Here is an 18,346-nt window from a genome sequence, read left to right as displayed (position 1 = left end):
CCAGTGTACCAGTTATCCTGAGGCAAATTCTCTCTTGGCTATAAACATGTGATGTGGACTAGTTAGGTACTTCCAGAGTCCAAAAGAAATGAGTACAGGGCAGATCATGAAACAGGGGTCAGGGTTGGGGTGGGGGAAGGAACAACAGATCCCAAATGAATCTGAACGCATTGAAACAAATTTCAGTTCTATTGTCCATTCATCATCTAGCCATCATCCATCCATTCATCCATCCATCCATCCGTCCGTCCATCCATCATCCATCCATCCATCCATTCATCTATCCATCCATCTGCCTCTATCTGTCTGTCTATCTGTCTATCTATCTATCTATCTATCTATCTATCTATCTATCTATCTATGTATCTATCTGCTATCATCTATCTACCATATATTTGTGCCATGTGATACATGCAGAGGTCAGAGGAAAATTGTAGGCATCAGCTCCACCATGTGGGTTCCAGGGACTGAACTCAGGTCATCACGGTTAGTGCAAGCAGCTTTATCCACCAAGTCCTCTTAGGGCTCCTAAATACTGCTCTTTCTTGATGTTCTGCCTCCAAGGCTCCTGAGATGGAGATCCTGTTTTTCAGGAGCTGGACATGTAAGCTTTCAAACAACCTCCTTCCTTGGCTTGGGGAAGCTGTGCCTCTTGGTGGCCCTGGGCCCAGGTGATGCCCCTCTGATGGGTCTGTTCCCTGCATGGGTCCTGCGGCTGTCTGGGGCTGGAGTCCTGAACCCATAGCTCCGCCCACTGGAATCTAGATGCTGGAAGCAACCAAGCTTTCCGTCTCTGTTGGTACAGCTTGTGTCATACTATCCCCCTCAGGGGCTATGGCTGAAGAACATGAGACCAGAATGCGGGATGAGAGGCCATGAAGCAGGGTGATGAAGGCAAGGGCTGCTGAGGTCTAACCTGTGCTGGTGGCCTCTTCCCTGAAACCCTTTCTCAGCAGGGAGGATAGTTCAAATGCCTGACTTGTTCTCAGAGTCATTCTTGCATTGTTTGAAGCAGCGGTTCTCAACCTTGCTAACACTGCGGGCTTTTAATACAGTTCCTCATGTTGTGGTGAGCACCCCCAAAGCATCATTTTTTTGCTTCCACTTCATAACTGTAATTTAACTGCTGTTATGAATCACAGTATAAATATTTTTGGAGATAGAGGTTTGCCAAAGGAATGGCGAGCCACAGGGTGAGAAGCACTGGTCTTAGGGCATAGGGCCCAGCTTCGGTTAAGGGGCTGACCCACAGTAACCGCCTCAGACAGCCTGGACCACAGCCTGGCAGGCTCATCTTTCTTTCCAGCAGATAAAGGCTGAGAAGAGAAGGTCTCAAATCTTAAGTTCTGTCCCCAACCCCTTTATAGACTGAACCGTGGCCTCATATGTGCTTGGCTAATGCCCCACAATTGGGCAGCAATCACAGGCTTTCCCCCCTTTGCTCAACAATTTCATTTTAAAATCACTTCTCGTTTCCAGAATAGCACAATAAACAGGAGAAAACCATCTACACCTTTAGTTTTTTTTTTTTTTCAGAAATCCTTTCAGTCAAACATATACCTAGTGTTATTGCTTGCAACTTGCTACAAAGCACTAGAGTGTGAACACAGTTCAGCCAAGGTCTTTGTACCAACGATGGCTTTGCCTCCAGTTTCTGATAGTGGGTTCCTCATTTCTACTTGAGATATCAGAAGGGTCATTGGCAACTACATTGTTAATAGTAACTTAGGACCACTTAGGTGACATTTAAAAAGATGGGGCTGTGCGTATAACTCAGTGGCCGAGTGTGTGCTTAGCCTGGGTCCCATCTCCGCAGTTTTGGAGAAACACATTCTCTCTCTCTCTCTCTCTCTCTCTCTCTCTCTCTCTCTCTCTCTCTCTCTCTCTCTCTCTCTCTCTCTCTCTCTCTCTCTCTGTGTGTGTGTGTGTGTGTGTGTCTTCCCCTCCATCCCTCCTTCCCTCCCTCCCTCCCTCCCTCCTTCCATCTCCTGTAGTTAAGCTGGCCTTGACCTCCCTGGCCTTGAACTCCCTAATCCTCTTGCCTTCACCCCTCTGGTGATGGGATTACAGCCATCACCACCATGCCCAGGTTATTCAGGGCTTGGGATCGAACCCAGGACTTCACACATGCTAGGCAAGGACTTATCCACTGAGCTACATCCCCACCATGACCTTCTCTATTCCCCCCTCTTCTATGTCCTCACCTGGGACCATCCTTGATGGCCCAGATATGCTGACATAGGCTTTTCCTGGCATGTGGCTTAGAAATCCTCCAGCCTCTGTCCAACTGCTCCCTCCAAAGCCACCTGCACATTTTTAGGTGTTACCGATTACTGCAGCACCTTACTCCTCTGTGTAGTTTCTACCTTAGTCACTTAGGCTGCTGTAGCATAACACCATGGAGATTTGTTTCTTGCACTTACAGAGGCTGAAAGATACTAGGCCAAGGCAGTGTAGAGTCTTGTGAGAGCCTTTCTCTCATTTACAAAGGGCCATCCTCTTGCTGTAGTTTCTATGTGCAGGGAGGGACAAAAATCTCTCTTTGGTCTCTTTGTCATACCAGTCATGAGGCATCTGTCTTCACGATCAGATGTCATCCACAAGGCTCCACTCTTCACCTGAAGATTAAGTTCTAACATAGGAATTTTGAGTGCATACAAACACTCAGTCCCTATTAAGTCACAAGATCATTGGATTTATGAAGTGTATTGACTGCTGTGAGGAAAGAGCAGAGCCCTTGGTTAGTAGTGGAAAGTGCTCTGAACGGCTGAGTCAATGAGGCCTAGATGAAAGCTGAGAATGAGGAAGCACTTGGGAGGGACCCACATTCCGGGAGGAGGGACCAGCATGTACAAGGTCCCTTCTGTTCCCGGAGGCCTGGTCACAGCTATCACCTCCCCTTGTTTTAACTTACGTCTTTACTCAGGCAATGATTAAGCCTCTATTCATTATTAGTAAACCTGAAAAGCAGAGTCTTTATGTGTGGTGCATAGTGGGTGCCTAGAAAATGAGGCCAGTGGGGGCTTTACACCCTGAGACCATGATGCTCTGAGTTGGCATCTGAATCCCAAAGGCTGTGGTGTCCTCCAAAGAGCATCGCAGCCTGTGAGTTCTTGGGCCTCCTGCCTCTGGCCATGTGCACAGGTTCCATGAGAGCAAGCCGGTCCTGTCCTGCTACCACTGGCAGACCTACCACACGGAGGACATCCTGAGCATGGCCAAGTATCAGAACCAGTTCCTTGGGACCTCCTCCTACAACGGCGACATCATCTTCTGGAATATCCGCATGTTGAAGCCCATCTTGTGCTTCAATGCCTCTAAGAGCCCGTTGCCTTTGCAGCTGAGGAAGGTACAATCTTAGTGCCATGCATTCTCCTAGCTTCCTAGGCACCTTTCACTCTAATCACAATTTCCTTTTATTTTTGGGGAGGGCTGTGGGACAGAATCAGGAAGTGCAGAGAGAGCACCATGGGAGCAGAGGGGAGAGATGGAAAGTTGTACTGGGGTGGGGTGGGGGTTGGTAGCGAGGCCAGTGGATGGAGGCTCTTATAAGCATCTTCATGTGACAGAGGAGAAAATGGAGGCACGAAGAGCTCAGGCACCTTTCTCAGGGGACACATCCAAGGAAGGGTAGAACTAGACCATGACAGTCCAACTCCAGGGCCTGGTAGTGCTATGCTGTCCTTTTCAATAGATTACTCCCGCCTTGAAGGTGGCCCACTGTTAGCTTTTCATTGCTGTAACAAAACACTTGACGGACTTAACTTGGCTCACAGTTTCCGAGCTTCCAGTCTGCCATAGCAAAAGAGCCAGGACAGCCTGGGTGGCTCACATCAGGGTGACCAGGAATCAGAGAAAAGGGTGCCAAGAGACATGGGCTTCCTCTTTTGTTCCAGCTGGGCACACATTTCAGGGTTGGTCTTTCCGCCTTGAGAACACCTTCACAGACACCAATAGACTGCTTTGCTCTTCTTGGGGCCCTTCCAAACCCCATCAGGTTGGCAGTAGATTCTGCCCACAGCTTCCCCAATCGAGCAGTAATCTCACACCAGGCTCCCCAGGCTAATGATTAGGGATGTAGGAAACTGGCAGAGTCTCTAAAATTGCTATATTTTAGCACAGTCTCCACATTGCTATGTGGCAGCAGGGTCTCTAAATTGCTGCATTGTAGCACGGTCTGTACATTGCTGTGTTGTAGTACACCGTCTGTACATTGCTAAGTTGTAGCACAGTCTCTCCATTGCTCCATCATAGCTGCCTAAAGATGGAATGGGGCTAGCGATCACCTCCTCCAGTGGGTAGAGGTCACCTATTCATATGTATGCTGATGGGTGGAAACTCCTGCAAAGCTCGGGGGTGGGAGGCTCTAATAGGTACTACATCCCCCAAACAGCTCAGTGTTTTATCTATTTTATACTGTGGGCTCACCCAAGATTAAAAATGACTAAGTTAATGTTCAGAAACCACTGTTCCTGTTTCAGATGGGGACATTTAGTTTCTCTTAGGAGCTGTGTCCTGCCCAGGGCATTAGTGGTAGTTAGGCCCAGGGTGTGTTTATAAGCTTTTCTCTGAGGCCGCTCAAGGCATAAGGTTTCTGGGAGGCAATGCTGGCTTCCCTGTAGGGCTGGGGACCTCTGCACTGGTTTGTGGTGGTTGTGTCTCTGGAGCTGCCCGTTCTCTCTGCATAGGTGAAAGAGTCAGAGGAATGCGCACCCAGAGGCAGGGCCTTTCCAGGCAGCGAAAGGCAGAAGACGGCACAGAAGTCCTACAAGAGATCTGTTGTCTCCACTATGAGAAAGAGGCTGATAGCAACTCCCCCTGTGATGAAACACCAGCGAGACTCAGAGCAAGAAAGGAGTTCGACTCAGCAGGTGGGAGAGAGCCCATCCCTCCTGCACCTAAAGGCCTGCTCACTTTTTCTGAGCATGTTTCAGAGAGGCAGGCAGCAGGCAGGAGACCTCTCTGCTTTGATTCCACTGTGGCTGACCCACTTTGCTTACTCAGGCCTGGGGATGGCCCCTTCCTAGAGCATCTCCCAGACCAGGTCTAAGAGTTGAAAGCTTAGGGATAGAACCCACAGGGCACAGAATTCTAGAGCCTAAATGGAACGATAGACCATGGGCTTCATGGCCCTGGCCCAGGGGTGAACTGTTGGGGGCCCCAAATGCCACTTGTGACCAGCCTGAGCTGCAGTACAGAAGGACAGGGTGTAGTGAGATGACAGCCTTGACCTCCGAGCCCTGAAGGCCCAGGATTGATGGACAGCTCTGGTTTTTAGGATGCGGGATGGGAGCAAGGGCTGAAGGAGGGTAACTGACCTTGGGCTTGTGGGAGTGATGACTTTATCCCAACGCTACGTACAGGAGGCTCTCAGTGCAGGGGCAGAGGGATGGAGGAGGCAGTCTGGTTGCTTCTGCAGACCTCAGCTGAGGCCTGAGGCTCGAACGAGACACCAGCTTCCCCAGTCCCAGGTGTGGCGCCTGCAGGGTCCACTGAGAAGAAGTAAGTTGTCCTGTGGGATGCATGGGCCTTACCGCCCTATGAGATGTACCGTGCTGAGATGTGCTGACAAGTCGTGGCGCTCGGAGATTCGGGCACTTCTGGGTGCTTGGAGAATCAGTAAAGTGAACAACACACTTTCCTGTCAGACACTGGGCCATCTTTGACTGATGAGTTTAGGCCTCTGCACGCCTGCTTGAGAAGAATGGGTGTTAGGCCCCTCTGGCTTCACTCCAGGACAGAGGAAGGGTTCACCCTAAGGCACCTTGAGTCTCTGCCCTATAAAGCAGAACTGCTGCTCACTTAGAATGGAAATCCTCCAGTCTCAGAGTATTCTAAGGCCCAACTAGATATCCCACTGGTCTTTGTGCAGGGTTGGGTTTCTTTGACTGTTTTTTTATGCCCCACCTCTGATCCCTATGGTCTATAGGATGCTGTGTGGTTACCTGGGAGGCCATTTTTTTTTTTTTTTTTTTTTTTTTTAGAAATCTCTGAGTGCTGACACACCCGACAAGCCACCACTTCACAAAGATACTCTAAAGGAAAAGGAAGAATTCTGGAAGAAGATGCTGCTGCACTCCAATGCTTCAGTGGAGAAGGTGAGCTGTGCTCAGCAGGGCCCTGGGCCACCAGCTGTTTGCCGCTTGGCTTGTGCAGCGCTGAGGAGCGCACCCAGGGTCCATACATGCTAGGTAGGCACTCTGCCGACGGAACTAATATGATTTTTTTTATTACTGTGTATATGCTTGTCTGCCACGTTTATATGTGCACATCCACGAAGGTGCCCAGAGACCCAGGAGAGTGCGCTGGATCTCCTGAGGACAGACTTCCAGTGGCTGTGAGCTGCCCTGGCTTATTCTGAAAGGTCCCAAGGAAGACCTGTCAGCCTCTTGTGGCTGAGAACTTACTGGAGCCTGGGACTGAGGGAGCCTGGGATCCCAATGTCAACACAGCATTTCCTTCCCCAGTGTGAGGGGACCGTATTTGGGGTCTGAGGGTTTGAGGGGCTTGAGGGATCTGAGCCAGAATACATCAGGGATGGTGCTGGTTATCTATGCTCCTTAATCATGTGCACCCGGCCTAGTCCTGCCCAAGCCAGGCTCCTGACTGCACACACCCCCAGCGCCAGCTGCACATCAGTCCTGTGCCCTAGCTTGGCCCACAATTCTTGGGATGTTGCCATAAGCCTGCGCATTCTCCTCTCTGGCTGTTCTGCCGCCCCCGTGCTGGCAGTGAGGGATGAGAAGGAAGGAAGCCTCAGTTTCCCCCCGTTCAGAAGTGAGACCCATTTGTGGTGTGGATGATGGTGAGTCTTGTCCGCCATCCTCTTACAGCTTCCATGGGCACCCACATTCACGTGCATCACACACACACACACACACACACACACACACACACACACACACACACACAAATAAACCTTAAAAAACATTCTGTAAAAGACAACACAGGCACGTTGGACTTCCTTTATTTGAATTTTTTCCTATGCTTCTATGCTGTATATACATGTTTTATCTTATCTCAGAAAAAAGCAATATCTTTTCACTATAGTAGAAACTTCTATTAAGCTTTCCTGTCCAGTGCCTACCCCTGAAGGTGGCACTTTCCTTCCCCTGGTCTTGGGGCACTTTTGCCGACCCCCACACCCCCCGCCAACTACCAGAACCACAGGCCTGGAAGTTTCAAGTGTGCACCCAAGATAAAGAGTTTCCCCCTAAGCTCCTTAACTTTACCGTCTTGGAAAACTTGAGATGAACGAGGCAAACTCATGCGTCTTCTTCCAGTAACCATTTGCTGGGCATACACTATGGTACCAGAAGCCGCTGTCATCGCTGAGGGCAGCTCACATGCCAGTATGTTGTTTCCTAGTCCCTGCCAGGATGAAAGGAGCATCTTGGGAGAGTGGGGGCATCAGTTGGGTTCGGTGACTCGTGTGGGTCCATTAGTGATGTGTAAGAGTGGCCAGAAGAAGCCAGGCAGTGCTGAGGCAGGCCAACGTCTCTCCTGCAGATCATTTTCCTGCAGACCAGGCCTCGCCTGCCACACACAGCTAGCATGCTGACAAGCTGCGCTGACGGCTTCATCTACGCCTGGTCCATCCACGGGAATGGAGGTCTGCTGGGGAAGTTCCCTGTGGACCTCGATGAGAATGGGGAAGTTGTTGTGGGTGCCATGGCCACCGATGAGAACGACTGGATCCTCCTCACAGGGGACAGTAAAGGCATCATCAAGGTGAGGAGGCAGCCCAGCTCGTGGCCATCTCTGTGCTGCTCACGGCCCTGCTGGGGACTGGTTTCACTAGGGAACTTGGTGGGGACAAGGTGAGTGACTTAGGAGTCTCCTTCTCTGCCATCGCCAGTGAAATGAAGCAGAGCTTATTGGAAGGCCTTCTCCAAGCCCTCACACAGACCCCTGGGATCCTGTTATCCACCATTGTGACTGCGCATGTCTCATGGATGTCAACAGCTGTCTCATGGATGATTCTGTGCTCTGTAATGAGACAGGAGGCAGGACTGCCTTGCCCATCTAAGCCCCTCAAAACCCCTCTGCCTGTTAAGCAAGGGCTCTGGCCTAGATCACCCTGTGGCCCCTCTATGGTGAATGGTTGTTTGTCCCAGAGGTGTAAGGATGAACCACCCTGAAGCGCAGAGGGACAATGTCAGGGGAACTCACACCTGCTCTAGGCTTGGGGTCAGGGGTGCGAGGCCACTGACTCACACTTTGTACCTAGATCTGGGACATCAAGGATTACTGCTTAATTGCTGGCCAGAAACCACTCCAACAAAGTGGGATCAAGATCTCCACCGAAGCAGAGAATAAATTCCGGTTCTTAATCCCTAAAAAACTCCAGATCCGCTCCGTGTACTACATCCCACTGAAGGAGGAGGAGGTAGGAAGATGGCGGGAGGGTCGCCTGGGCACGTGCTGCCAGGGCCACTCAAGAGAGAACTTATCATTCCTGTTTATTGCAGAATAAATGTCCCTTCCTCAGTCTTGTTTTATCCCAAATGGTTGGGACTGGGGAGATGTCTCAGTGGATACAGCACTTGCTGCCCAAGTGTGGGGACTGGAGTTTGAGTCCATAGGACTCATCTAACAGCTGGGCAGGATGGCGTGGGCCAGAGACCGGGGCAAGCTGGCTAGCTAGACCAGCTGGGATTGGCAAACTCTGGGTTCAGCAAGAGATCCCAAGAAATCAAGGAGGACACCCGAGGTCAGCTTCAGGCCACCACGTGTGTCATGTACATGCATGTGTTCACCCAGACACAGGCAAACACACATATACATATGAATACCGTATACACACACTCATGCAGCACACACACACACACACACACACACACACACACACGGTCTTGGTCACTTCTCAGTTACACAGAGTTATTTTCTCTCAGTGTAACATCTTTCCTAGTGGAATGCCAGCTACGTTACCAGCCACCCCTTACAGTCTGTTCTTCCAGTGCTTGGCTGAAAAGAGAAGGTGTGTGGGCTTATGTTCTGGTCCCATCACATTCTAGCTCTGTGGCCTCAGGCTGGTTTCTGAGTATCTCTGATCCTCTCTTCACAGTAAAGTGGTGAACATGCTCTACGGTCTTTAAGATCATGAGGTTCCGATGAGGTGGTCTGTGTAGAGGCTCTCAGCAGAGTAAATGGAAAATGACTCTGTTGGCTTTGACAAAGGGGCCCATGAGGCCAGGGAAGTGCTTAGACCTACCAGATGTCAGGCAATGCCAACTGCCCAGAGCTAGCTCATTGGCTGGTGTCCAAGTGCCCTTCCCTGAACTCTGCTGCTCTGGGTCTTAGGTACCTGCTAAGGCAGCAGTTCTCAACCTTCCCAACACTGTGGCCCTTTGATACAGTGCCTCATGCTGTGGTGACCCACAACCACAAGATTACTTTGTAGCCACTTCATAACTGTAATTTTGCGACTGTTATGAATTATAATGTAAATATTTAACATGTAGGATATTTGATACAAGGAGTCTGTGTGATAGCATGGTGTAAGTCATCCTCTGCTGCCCCCTACAGGTTGTGGAGGGCCAGACCATTTCTCTGGTTCCCCCAGCACTTCTGATTACCTGGACTAGCCACTCGGAAAACATAGCAGATATCTTGTATGTTGACGCCTACCAGCTGATTGTCAGTGCTGGTGATGACCAGGACCTCAAGGCTTGGAAACTCTCTGGTGAAAACAAAGGTATAGTTGCTGCCGACCCATGGCCTTTCCTGTCTCTGTCCCTGACAGAGCGCACCTGGCATTACCCTGATGCCCTGTGGGGAGGAGGGTCTCACAGCTGCACATAAAATCTTGTAAGATGTGAATCTGTCCAATTGTCCACTTTACCCATCAACCATCCTTCCACACGTTCACTCATCCATCCAGATTTGCTTGCCTTGGTGAGCTTTAGGAAATTTTATATCTGGTAAGGTCTGATCTTTTCTCTTAAGAAAAAAAGCATTAGCCAGGTGGTAGAGGCACACACATTTAATCTCAGCACCTTGGAGACAGGGGCAGGCAGATCTCTGTGAGTTCAAGGCCAGCCTGGTTTACAGGAGTGAGTTCCAGGACAGTCAGGGCCACACAGGGAAACCCTGTCTCAAAAACAAAATCAAACCACGACAAAACACAAAGCCAAACTCCCAAGGAAATAAGCATAGTCCTGGTGTTATATATAAAGAAAATCTCACGAGCTCAAAAAGTCCCAGTTTGAATTTCCAGCGTGTGCATATATCTACCTGTACAGCCCACACTGGGAAGCAGACACCCGGGGTGCCCCCCTCATCACCTTGGCTGCCACTAGCCTTTCTGTAGGAGATATACCCACAATTAAAACGCGGTTGAAAACCCCCCAGCTATTTCTTTATTAGGGGAGGCATGTGGCTCGCAATGCACGCAGAGGTCAGGACAATTGTGGGAGGTGGTTCTCTCCTCCCACTGTGTGGGTCCCTGGGGTGGAACTCAGATTGGCAGGCTCGGTGGCAAGTGTCTTTGCCCACTGAGCCAGCTCTCCAGGCCCTGGCATTTCCCCCCCTTTTCTGTATATGTGTGCATGTGTGGTGTACATGCAGGTTTGTACAGGTGTGTGCGCATGTGTTTGTTGAATACACAAGCATGTCTTGGCCAGAGATCGGCATCGGATGTCCTCTTCACTTGCTCTCCACCCTATTTTTCAGACAGGATCTCTCCTCACTGATTCGGCTAGAGCAGCTGGACAGTGAGCTCCGGGGGTTCGCCTCTCTCCATGGCCCAGCACGGGGCGTAGGTGTGCACAGCTGCGCTGGGTGTTTATTGTGGGGGGGGGGGATGTGAACTTGGTCTTCAGGACTCGGTAGCAAGCGCTTCACCAGCTGAGCCGTCTCTTTGCATCCTGCATTGTGGTTTGGTTTCTTTGGCTTTAATGACAGCGTTTCCCTGTGACAGGCCAGGCTGGCCTCAGACTCTCCATTCTTTTGCAGTGTCCTTTCCAATGCTGGGTCCCAGGTGGGTGCTACTATTCTTGGCCTGGCTTCTAAACTCACAGATTGTTTCTGAACTTTGTATATACAGGATCACATTTTCTTTGTTTCTGTTTTGCCCTTTAAACACTCTGGCTGTGAAATTCATCCACAGTGAACACTGCTCTTCACCCCTGTTGCTCTTTCTAGCTTTTCACACGATCAAGAACAGCACCCCAGCTCTTACTTCTCCCCCTTTCTCCCTGTCTCTCTGTCTAGGGTACCTTCCTGCCCCCTTTCCTTCTCTCCCCATGCCCACAGAATAAACCTCATATAATATAAAAGAAAAATGAATAATAAATACTCTTGTACATGCTTTTGTTATAAACAAACACACATTTCTGTTTGGCATATGTCTAGAGATGACCCCTAACTAAGGATATATGTAATGTACATTCCTCAGTTGCAGTTAATATTGCTGCGGTCTTCTGAAGCGCTTTCCAGTATCCGCTCTTTCACCAGCCAAGTGTAAAGCTCTCTTTGTCCCAGCACTTGGCTGCGTAGCTACACTTCCTCAGATCTCTGAGCTCTGTCATCTTGCAGTTTCTCCCTGCTCAGTGCCGGGGCTCTGCTGTCTGTTTCCGTGAGTCAGTTCTGACTATTTTAGACATGAGGCTGTGCAGTTGGCCCATTGTCTGGCTCATTTCGTTGAGCAATATTTACAAACTTCTCCTGTTTCCTTGGCTTGTAAAGACAGATTCTGGTGTGTTGTGTGTGTTTGTGAGTGTGCACATGTGCGTGTATGCACAGGGAGGCCAGATATCTTTTGAATCAGATCCTCTCATTGGCCTGGTGCTTGTCAACTTGGCTAAGGCAGCTGGCCAGCAAACCCCGGGGACCTGCCTGCCTCAGTCTCCCCAGTCTCGGGAGGATCTAGCATCACACCTTTCTGCAGTGGTTGAACTGCAGGGTTGAACTCGGGGGCCTGTGGTTATGCGGTGGACGCCGACTTTATTATTGAAGACATCTCCGTGAGCAGACAGAGGGTCATGGAGGATACTTTGAAATAAATATGCTTGGGTTACAACTGGGGTTGGTGTTACACAACTGGGGGGTGGGTACCCCTGCTTCCAAAGCCAGCCTCTTAGTGAGCTCAGAACAACAGTTTACTAACACACACTTCAAAAACAGAGCACAGTGGGGCTTTTCTGGACGTTGTGTAAATGACCTGTAAAGATTAGAGCTGGCATCATTTTCCCTGAGCACGTGTCTTCTCACTCCCCGGAGCTGGATCCGAGCTGGCGGGGCTGGAAAGCAGATTCAGCCAGACTCAGTTGGTCTTCTCCTTGGGTATGCCAAAGCGGATTTGGCTGGCCTTCTTCTTGGGGGACCCTCTCTCTTAGTCTCATTCTAGCCCAACCCTCTACCTCCTAGCGCTCCCAGTGCTCAGGGCACCCCTCACAGGACTCTGTGCGTTAAGGACTGAGATCCAGTCCTGCCTGCTGCAGGGCTGCCAAGAGCTGACTCAGCTGCCCCGCAGCTGCGTCCTTCTGTCGAGGCCAAGCTTGCTTCTCACACAGCTTAGACCCACATCAGGACCGCCTGGGGAAGAAAGAGACCACCAGCCTAGTGTTTCTCACAACGCTTTTCCTGTCTCTCGTTTTATTTGCTCTCATATTTGTTGCTATAACTCTTCGGCAATTTCTCCAAAATGGGACTCTACAGCCCGTATCTTTCCTCTCTCTTAATTTCATAACTCCACAGCAAGGAGGATGCCCTGCTTTTGTTTATTTATTTATTTGTTGTGTGTGTCGGGAGGGGTGGTTTCCACGCGTGACATGGCATGCCTGTGCCACCGTGTGCGCGCACACACACACACACATACACACACACACACACATACACACACATACACACACACACACACACACACACACACACACACACACACGGCAGTCAGAACTCACAGAATTTGGTTCTCTCTCTACCATATCAGTTCTGGGGGCTGAACTGGCTTCCATGTCAGGTCCCGAGCGGGACTCTGACTTCTCTCTCTCCTGCTGCACCTCAGATCTCACCCAGGCAGGTCCCGACCATTTTATGTCCTTGTCATTTCACACATGAGCTGCTGGGAGCCAGACTGAGGCTCTCGCGATAGTGCTCGTCCCATGTCAACCTACACATAGCCCAGGACACTTTCCGCCTAAGCGCAGGTGCCTCCCGGGACTGGAGCCTGGCAAGTCTAGGGTTCTCCTTGTATCACCAGCATGATTCCTGGCACGTGGCAGGCAGGCAGGGTTTGCGTGAGTGGGTGAGGTGGAGGGGCAGGGCAGTGGGTCCAGGGTCCTGGTTCTGAACAGGGCCTGGTCACATGACAGGAACATTTGGCCTGAATACTTGGAGGAAACTTCAGGTGGCCAAGATGGTAGCCGATCTGGAACAGGAAGCAGTTTTGGAGGAGAAGAGTGACTCTTCCGGCCACCCTCTCAAGAGCTCCTTCCTGGAGCTGCAGTGAGTCGCTACAGCCAACAGGGGCTCCCTGCTCCCAGAAGCCTCTCTCTGGGGTGGGGTGGGGTGGGGTGGGGTGGGGGAAGAAGCTTAGGATCCACAAGCAACTTGTGGCTCAGTTCAGCTGCCTCAGTGGTGGGACTGAGCAGTCATGAAGAGCTGCACAGACAGAGCCCTGCAGGGTGGCAGTGATACCTGGAGAGCTCATTGCTACATCGCCAGGGGCTGCCTAACCCTGCACCCAAGGCTGTGGTCCTGAGCAGACACCTGTGACGCATGCGGCAGAGAGGGCTGTTCCTCCAGCTGTTGTTTCTCCTCCGGGCTCCTTCCTGCCTAGTCCACGCACTCCATCCTTATTCCTCAAATTTCAAATAATTTCGGTTTCTTCAATTGTTTTTTCTTTTAATTATTGCCAAGGATAGTGGCACACACCTTTAATCCCAGCAGTCGGGAGGCAGAGGCCTGAGTGTGGGGGAGGGGAGATGGCGGGGTGGGAGGAGGGGTGGGGGGGGTGGGGGGGGTAGGGGGTGGGGGGGGGTGGGGGGTGGGGGGGATGGGAAGGAGCACGCTGTGAAGGAAGCCTCTCACAGCAAGGAGCTGGCTGAAGCCCTGGAGTTCCAGCGGCGCGAGCAGGCAGCGCTGATGGATCTCCTGCATGGGAAAGCAGAGAAGGAAGCTGAGGCGCGGGCCAAGCTACACCAGATGTCGCTCATATCCCCGTGGACCAGGGACCATTCCGTGGAAGACATCGAGGAGAGCTGGAATCAATGGACCAAGGACAAGCAGGTGGGGACAGTTGGGGAAGAGAAAGTGGCACCATCCTCGGGACATAGCAAACCAGGGTTCACCTGTAAGAGGGGGTGCGAATTGGAAGAGACAGAGACACGTAGGGTATGCAGCCAAGGTGGATTCTGATCAAGGCCCACTCACTTTATTAACAGTAAGTATGGTGAGTGGAGAGTGGGGTATGACTTTCACACGAACTCTGGTGCCTCATATTTGACCACGTCCCCTGGATGGGGAGACCTTGTGGCACTCAGAGGAAGGATAGCAGGCTACCAAGAAGAGACTTGATACCTTATGAGCATATGCAGGGGGAGGATGCCACCCTCAGTCACAGTCATAGGGGAGGGGAGTAAGGGGAAAATGGGAGGGAGGGAAGAATGGGAGGATACAAGGGATGGGATAACCATTGAGATGTAACAAGAATAAATTAATAAAAAATTTTAAAAAAAGAATTTAAAAAAAAACCCGTGAGTACGGTTTATATAGCAGGGACACCACAAGCTCCATTACAATCTCACTTCCCCGGCCCCCAGGCAAGAATACAATCCTCCCTGTAAGAACTCCTATATTTCCTTCAAAGGTAAACGATCCAAAGATAGCCTAAACACAAGACCTCCTTCAGCAAAGTCAACAACGCAAAAGTCACAGCACGCAGCCTAAGCACAGGATTTCTAGCATGGCTGTTTTTCTAGGATGGCTCCCCTACAAGAAAGCCCCCCTCCCCCACCCCCACCCCATCCCAGCGGCTTCTATCTACTGTTCTTACCCGTGACTCCTGCAGGCAAGCAAGATCCTGGGAGCAGCGTACAAGCCGAAGGAGCGTGTGCGGAACCCCGAATTCCTGACGGTCAGAGTGCAGTACGAGTGGATGAAGCAGCAGGTGAGGGAGCGAGGCTGCTTCTGAGGTGCTGGGGCCACATCTGGGGCCAGCAGACAGCATTGGGTCTGTGCCCTCCGTTTCCAGCCTCCGGCATAAACTGGTCATGCTGGCGTGCTTTCTGTCATGAAATCTTGTTGCTGGGGACACAGACCACTGGACGTAGGGAGGGGTGGGCCTCTCCTGGCCTTTCCTGTCTGGAGCTGCCCCCCCCCCCAGGACACCATTATAGTCTTTGGCTTACCCACTAGCAGATTAACTGCCCTTGCACCTGTGAGTGCGGGCTGTCAAGAGTAGATGTGAGGTGTGTGAGTATGGGGTGCACAAGTGGGGACAACACGGAAGGGCTGACTCTCCCTTGGTGGAGGAAAGGAAAAATCAGAGACTTCAAAAAGCCAGCCATCCTGTCTCTTGCCTGCACAGACCTGTCCAGTCTCTCCCTCCTATCTGCCTTAGTGCATTATGGGAACTCCCTATTGTGTAGGTTGGTATGAGAGGGTTCTGGAGGCTTCTCAGAGCCCAGCTTGGGGAGTGCTAATGGGAGACCTGAGGCGTGCCCAGGAACTCTGTAGCAAGCCCCACTTGAGGCCTAACTCACGGCCTCCTCAAAAGTCCAGAAGAGTCCTGGTGCCAGGACCAGCTCACAGACAAGTAGAGGAAGGGGAGAGTGGGAAGGTGGGCCTGATGGGGGCTGTGTGTGGTCCACAGCTGTGGTCTTTAGGAGCAACCCAGCACTAGAGATTGACATGTCACGGGAAGACCTGAGGGCCCTCCCTTGCTGCAAACCTGTTTCCAGCAGGCTTTCGTCTCCTGTTCTGCTCCCAGATCTCTCCTCAGGTCTACCAAAGCTTGTGCCTCACCGACCTGAAGCCAATCCAGCAGCCTGACTTCCTGGCTCCTAAGGCCTTGGACCAGCAGGGCCGGCGCATCCACTGGGTGACTAGTGATATCCGGAGAGAGATGGACTATGTGCGGGGTCAGATCTTCACGGACACGGCAGCTAGCAACACATTTGCTGCCTCACCTTCCTCCGTCTCCATGCTGTCCCTGGGAGCATCATCCTCCAGGGTTGTGGAACCCATCTGCTCCACCTCCCTGAGGCCTCAGGCCTCTGTCTCCTTCCTGAGACACTGGGCACCCACTCTGGCTCAGTCCAGCTCCTCTACGTCATCACCGACCTTGAGTGTGCCCCACAAAGGTCAGAAAACCTCACGTCAGCTTTCCCCTCCCTCATGCAGCATCCAAGGCCTGGGGCAGCCGCCCTCATGTCCTCTGTAAAGTGAGATTCCCACCTCATGTTTTGAGGTGTCCTTTCTTTCCTCTGTTTTGTAGCAGGGGACCCATAGGGCACTGCATGTCCCTGGCTCACTGTCTGCCAGGCCCAGGGCATGCGGTCCTTTCCCAAGAGGCCCCCACACTGCTTCTTTCTGGATCAATCCAGCTGTCTTGTGGCTCTACACAATTTTGGAGAAGAAAATAAATAAATATTCTTCTGTGTCAGCGTCCTACAGTCAACATGCTTGGGCTATGCCTTTAGCTCCCTCAGGCCCCTGCTGTGCTATGGGACAGGTCTCAGCAGTCCCATTCTGTCACCAAAGGTCTGGAAGTTCTTGAAGAGCCACTGGTCCTCAGTCCACCGATCTGAAAAAAAAAAAACACTTCTAATATCATCAAAGGAATCAGCAATGGCAACAATGGGGTAAATTAACTCACTGGCAAGAGGGAAGGCCAAGTGAGTAAAAAAGTGAAAAGTCTTCCTTCTCCCTTGTGTGGCAGTCTGAATGAGAGTGGTCGCCATTGAATGCTTGGTCCCTAGTTACTGGAACTGTTTGGGAAGGATTAGGAGGTGTGGCCTTGTTGGAGAAAGTGTGCCCCTGGGGGTGAGCTTTAAAGTTTCAAAAGCCAAGGCCAGTCTCTCCTCTTCTCTCTCCTCTCTCTCTCTCTCTCTCTCTCTCTCTCTCTCTCTCTCTCTCTCTCTTCCTCCCTCCCTCTCTCTCTCTCCCTCTCCCTCATTCTCTGTCTGTTGCCTGCAGATCAGTATGTAAAGCTCTCAGCTATAAGCTCCGCCTTTCTGCTTGTCAAAGACTAACCCTCTAAAGCTGTAATCAAGCCTCCAATTAAATTCTTTCTTTTCTAAGTGTCACCTTAGCCATGATGTCTCTACAGAGCAATAGAACAGTGACTAAGACACCTCTCCTTCTATTTATTTATTTATGCATTATTTTTTAATCTCAGCTGCTAAGAGAAGGTGCCACCCACAATTAAGGCATGACAAGACAGGGTATAGAAAAATTTTCCTGCTTGTGGCTCCCTAATCAGATCATTCTAAATCATGGCAAGTTGACATTTAGAACCAACCATCATTGGAGGTGAACAAGACCTCTCTCTGGGGTCCAGATTGGGTCTCCTCTGTGGGTCGCAGAGGCCCATGGTTACTGTTCCTTGAGCCTACTGTCCTTCGTCTATCCCTAGAAGAGATACAAAGAAGTAGGCGTGGCTAAACTCAGGAGTGGATGGCTCTGACCTGGGCCTCTGCGTCTTGGCCTCTCTTGGCTCCTTTATGGAGATCCCAGCATCTATCTTTGCTCTCTCTGAGCCCTCCACTCATACCTGGGCTGGGTCGGGGAATCTGGGATCCCGTTTCTGTGGTGGGCTTCTCCTAAGCCCAGGTCAGGGTATGGCTCTGAGCCTTGGGGCTTAGGGAACACCAAGGCCCTGCTCTCACACAGCTAGGAGGAAGCAAGTATTAGCCTGTAATGACAATCATGACAATAATGGTGGTCGCTGATGGCTTCCTGTGCAGCAGCTCTGTGCTGTAGGGCCTGGTATCCCAACCGACCAGATGGGGACAGGCTGCATCTCTTGCCCATGGGTCACATAGCTATTCTGAGGTAAAGCTGGGATTTGAACTCAGGAAGATGACTGACTGCAGAACCTTTATTCCCAGCACCCAGGAGTCAGAGGTAGGCAAATCTCTGAGGCGAGTCTGGTAAACAGAGTTTCAGTATAGCCATGGCTATACCACAGAGAAATCCTGTGTGTGTGTGTGTGTGGGGGGGCGGATTCTTCAAAATTTTCCATGTATGGGTGTTTGGCCTGCATGTATGTCTGCACACCATGTGTCTCTGCAGAGCCTGCAGAGGCCAGAAGAGGGCACTGGATCCTCTGGAACTGGAGTTACAGACAGTGGTTAGTCGCCATGTGGGTGCTGGGAATCTACTGGGGTCTCTTAACCACTCA

General features: G+C 51.1%; 1 protein-coding gene across 6 annotated transcripts in view; it reads left to right on the top strand.

The window, feature by feature from the left end:
- The window catches only part of EFCAB8 (EF-hand calcium binding domain 8), a 54,351-nt gene extending 37,781 nt beyond the window's left edge, over positions 1-16,570 (top strand). For 5 of the 6 annotated variants that reach the window (XM_084774432.1, XM_084774429.1, XM_084774431.1 and 2 more), the window contains 10 exons: positions 3,145-3,349; positions 4,689-4,871; positions 5,985-6,098; positions 7,510-7,731; positions 8,231-8,389; positions 9,529-9,697; positions 13,314-13,446; positions 14,034-14,229; positions 15,011-15,109; positions 15,932-16,570. In XM_084774432.1, the coding sequence (XP_084630558.1) occupies positions 3,145-3,349; positions 4,689-4,871; positions 5,985-6,098; positions 7,510-7,731; positions 8,231-8,389; positions 9,529-9,697; positions 13,314-13,446; positions 14,034-14,229; positions 15,011-15,109; positions 15,932-16,384 (1,933 nt within the window). In that variant the 3' untranslated portion in view covers positions 16,385-16,570. The remainder of the gene's footprint in view (positions 1-3,144; positions 3,350-4,688; positions 4,872-5,984; positions 6,099-7,509; positions 7,732-8,230; positions 8,390-9,528; positions 9,698-13,313; positions 13,447-14,033; positions 14,230-15,010; positions 15,110-15,931) is intronic. The other variant, XM_084774433.1, reaches the window with a different exon arrangement.
- Positions 16,571-18,346: the final 1,776 nt, after the last annotated feature.

Source organism: Acomys minous, assembly GCF_964271855.1.
Source record: "Acomys minous genome assembly, chromosome: 3".
Classification (NCBI taxonomy): domain Eukaryota; kingdom Metazoa; phylum Chordata; class Mammalia; order Rodentia; family Muridae; genus Acomys; species Acomys minous.
Note: the sequence above shows the minus strand (reverse complement) of the source record. Positions and strands in the feature narration are given on the sequence as shown.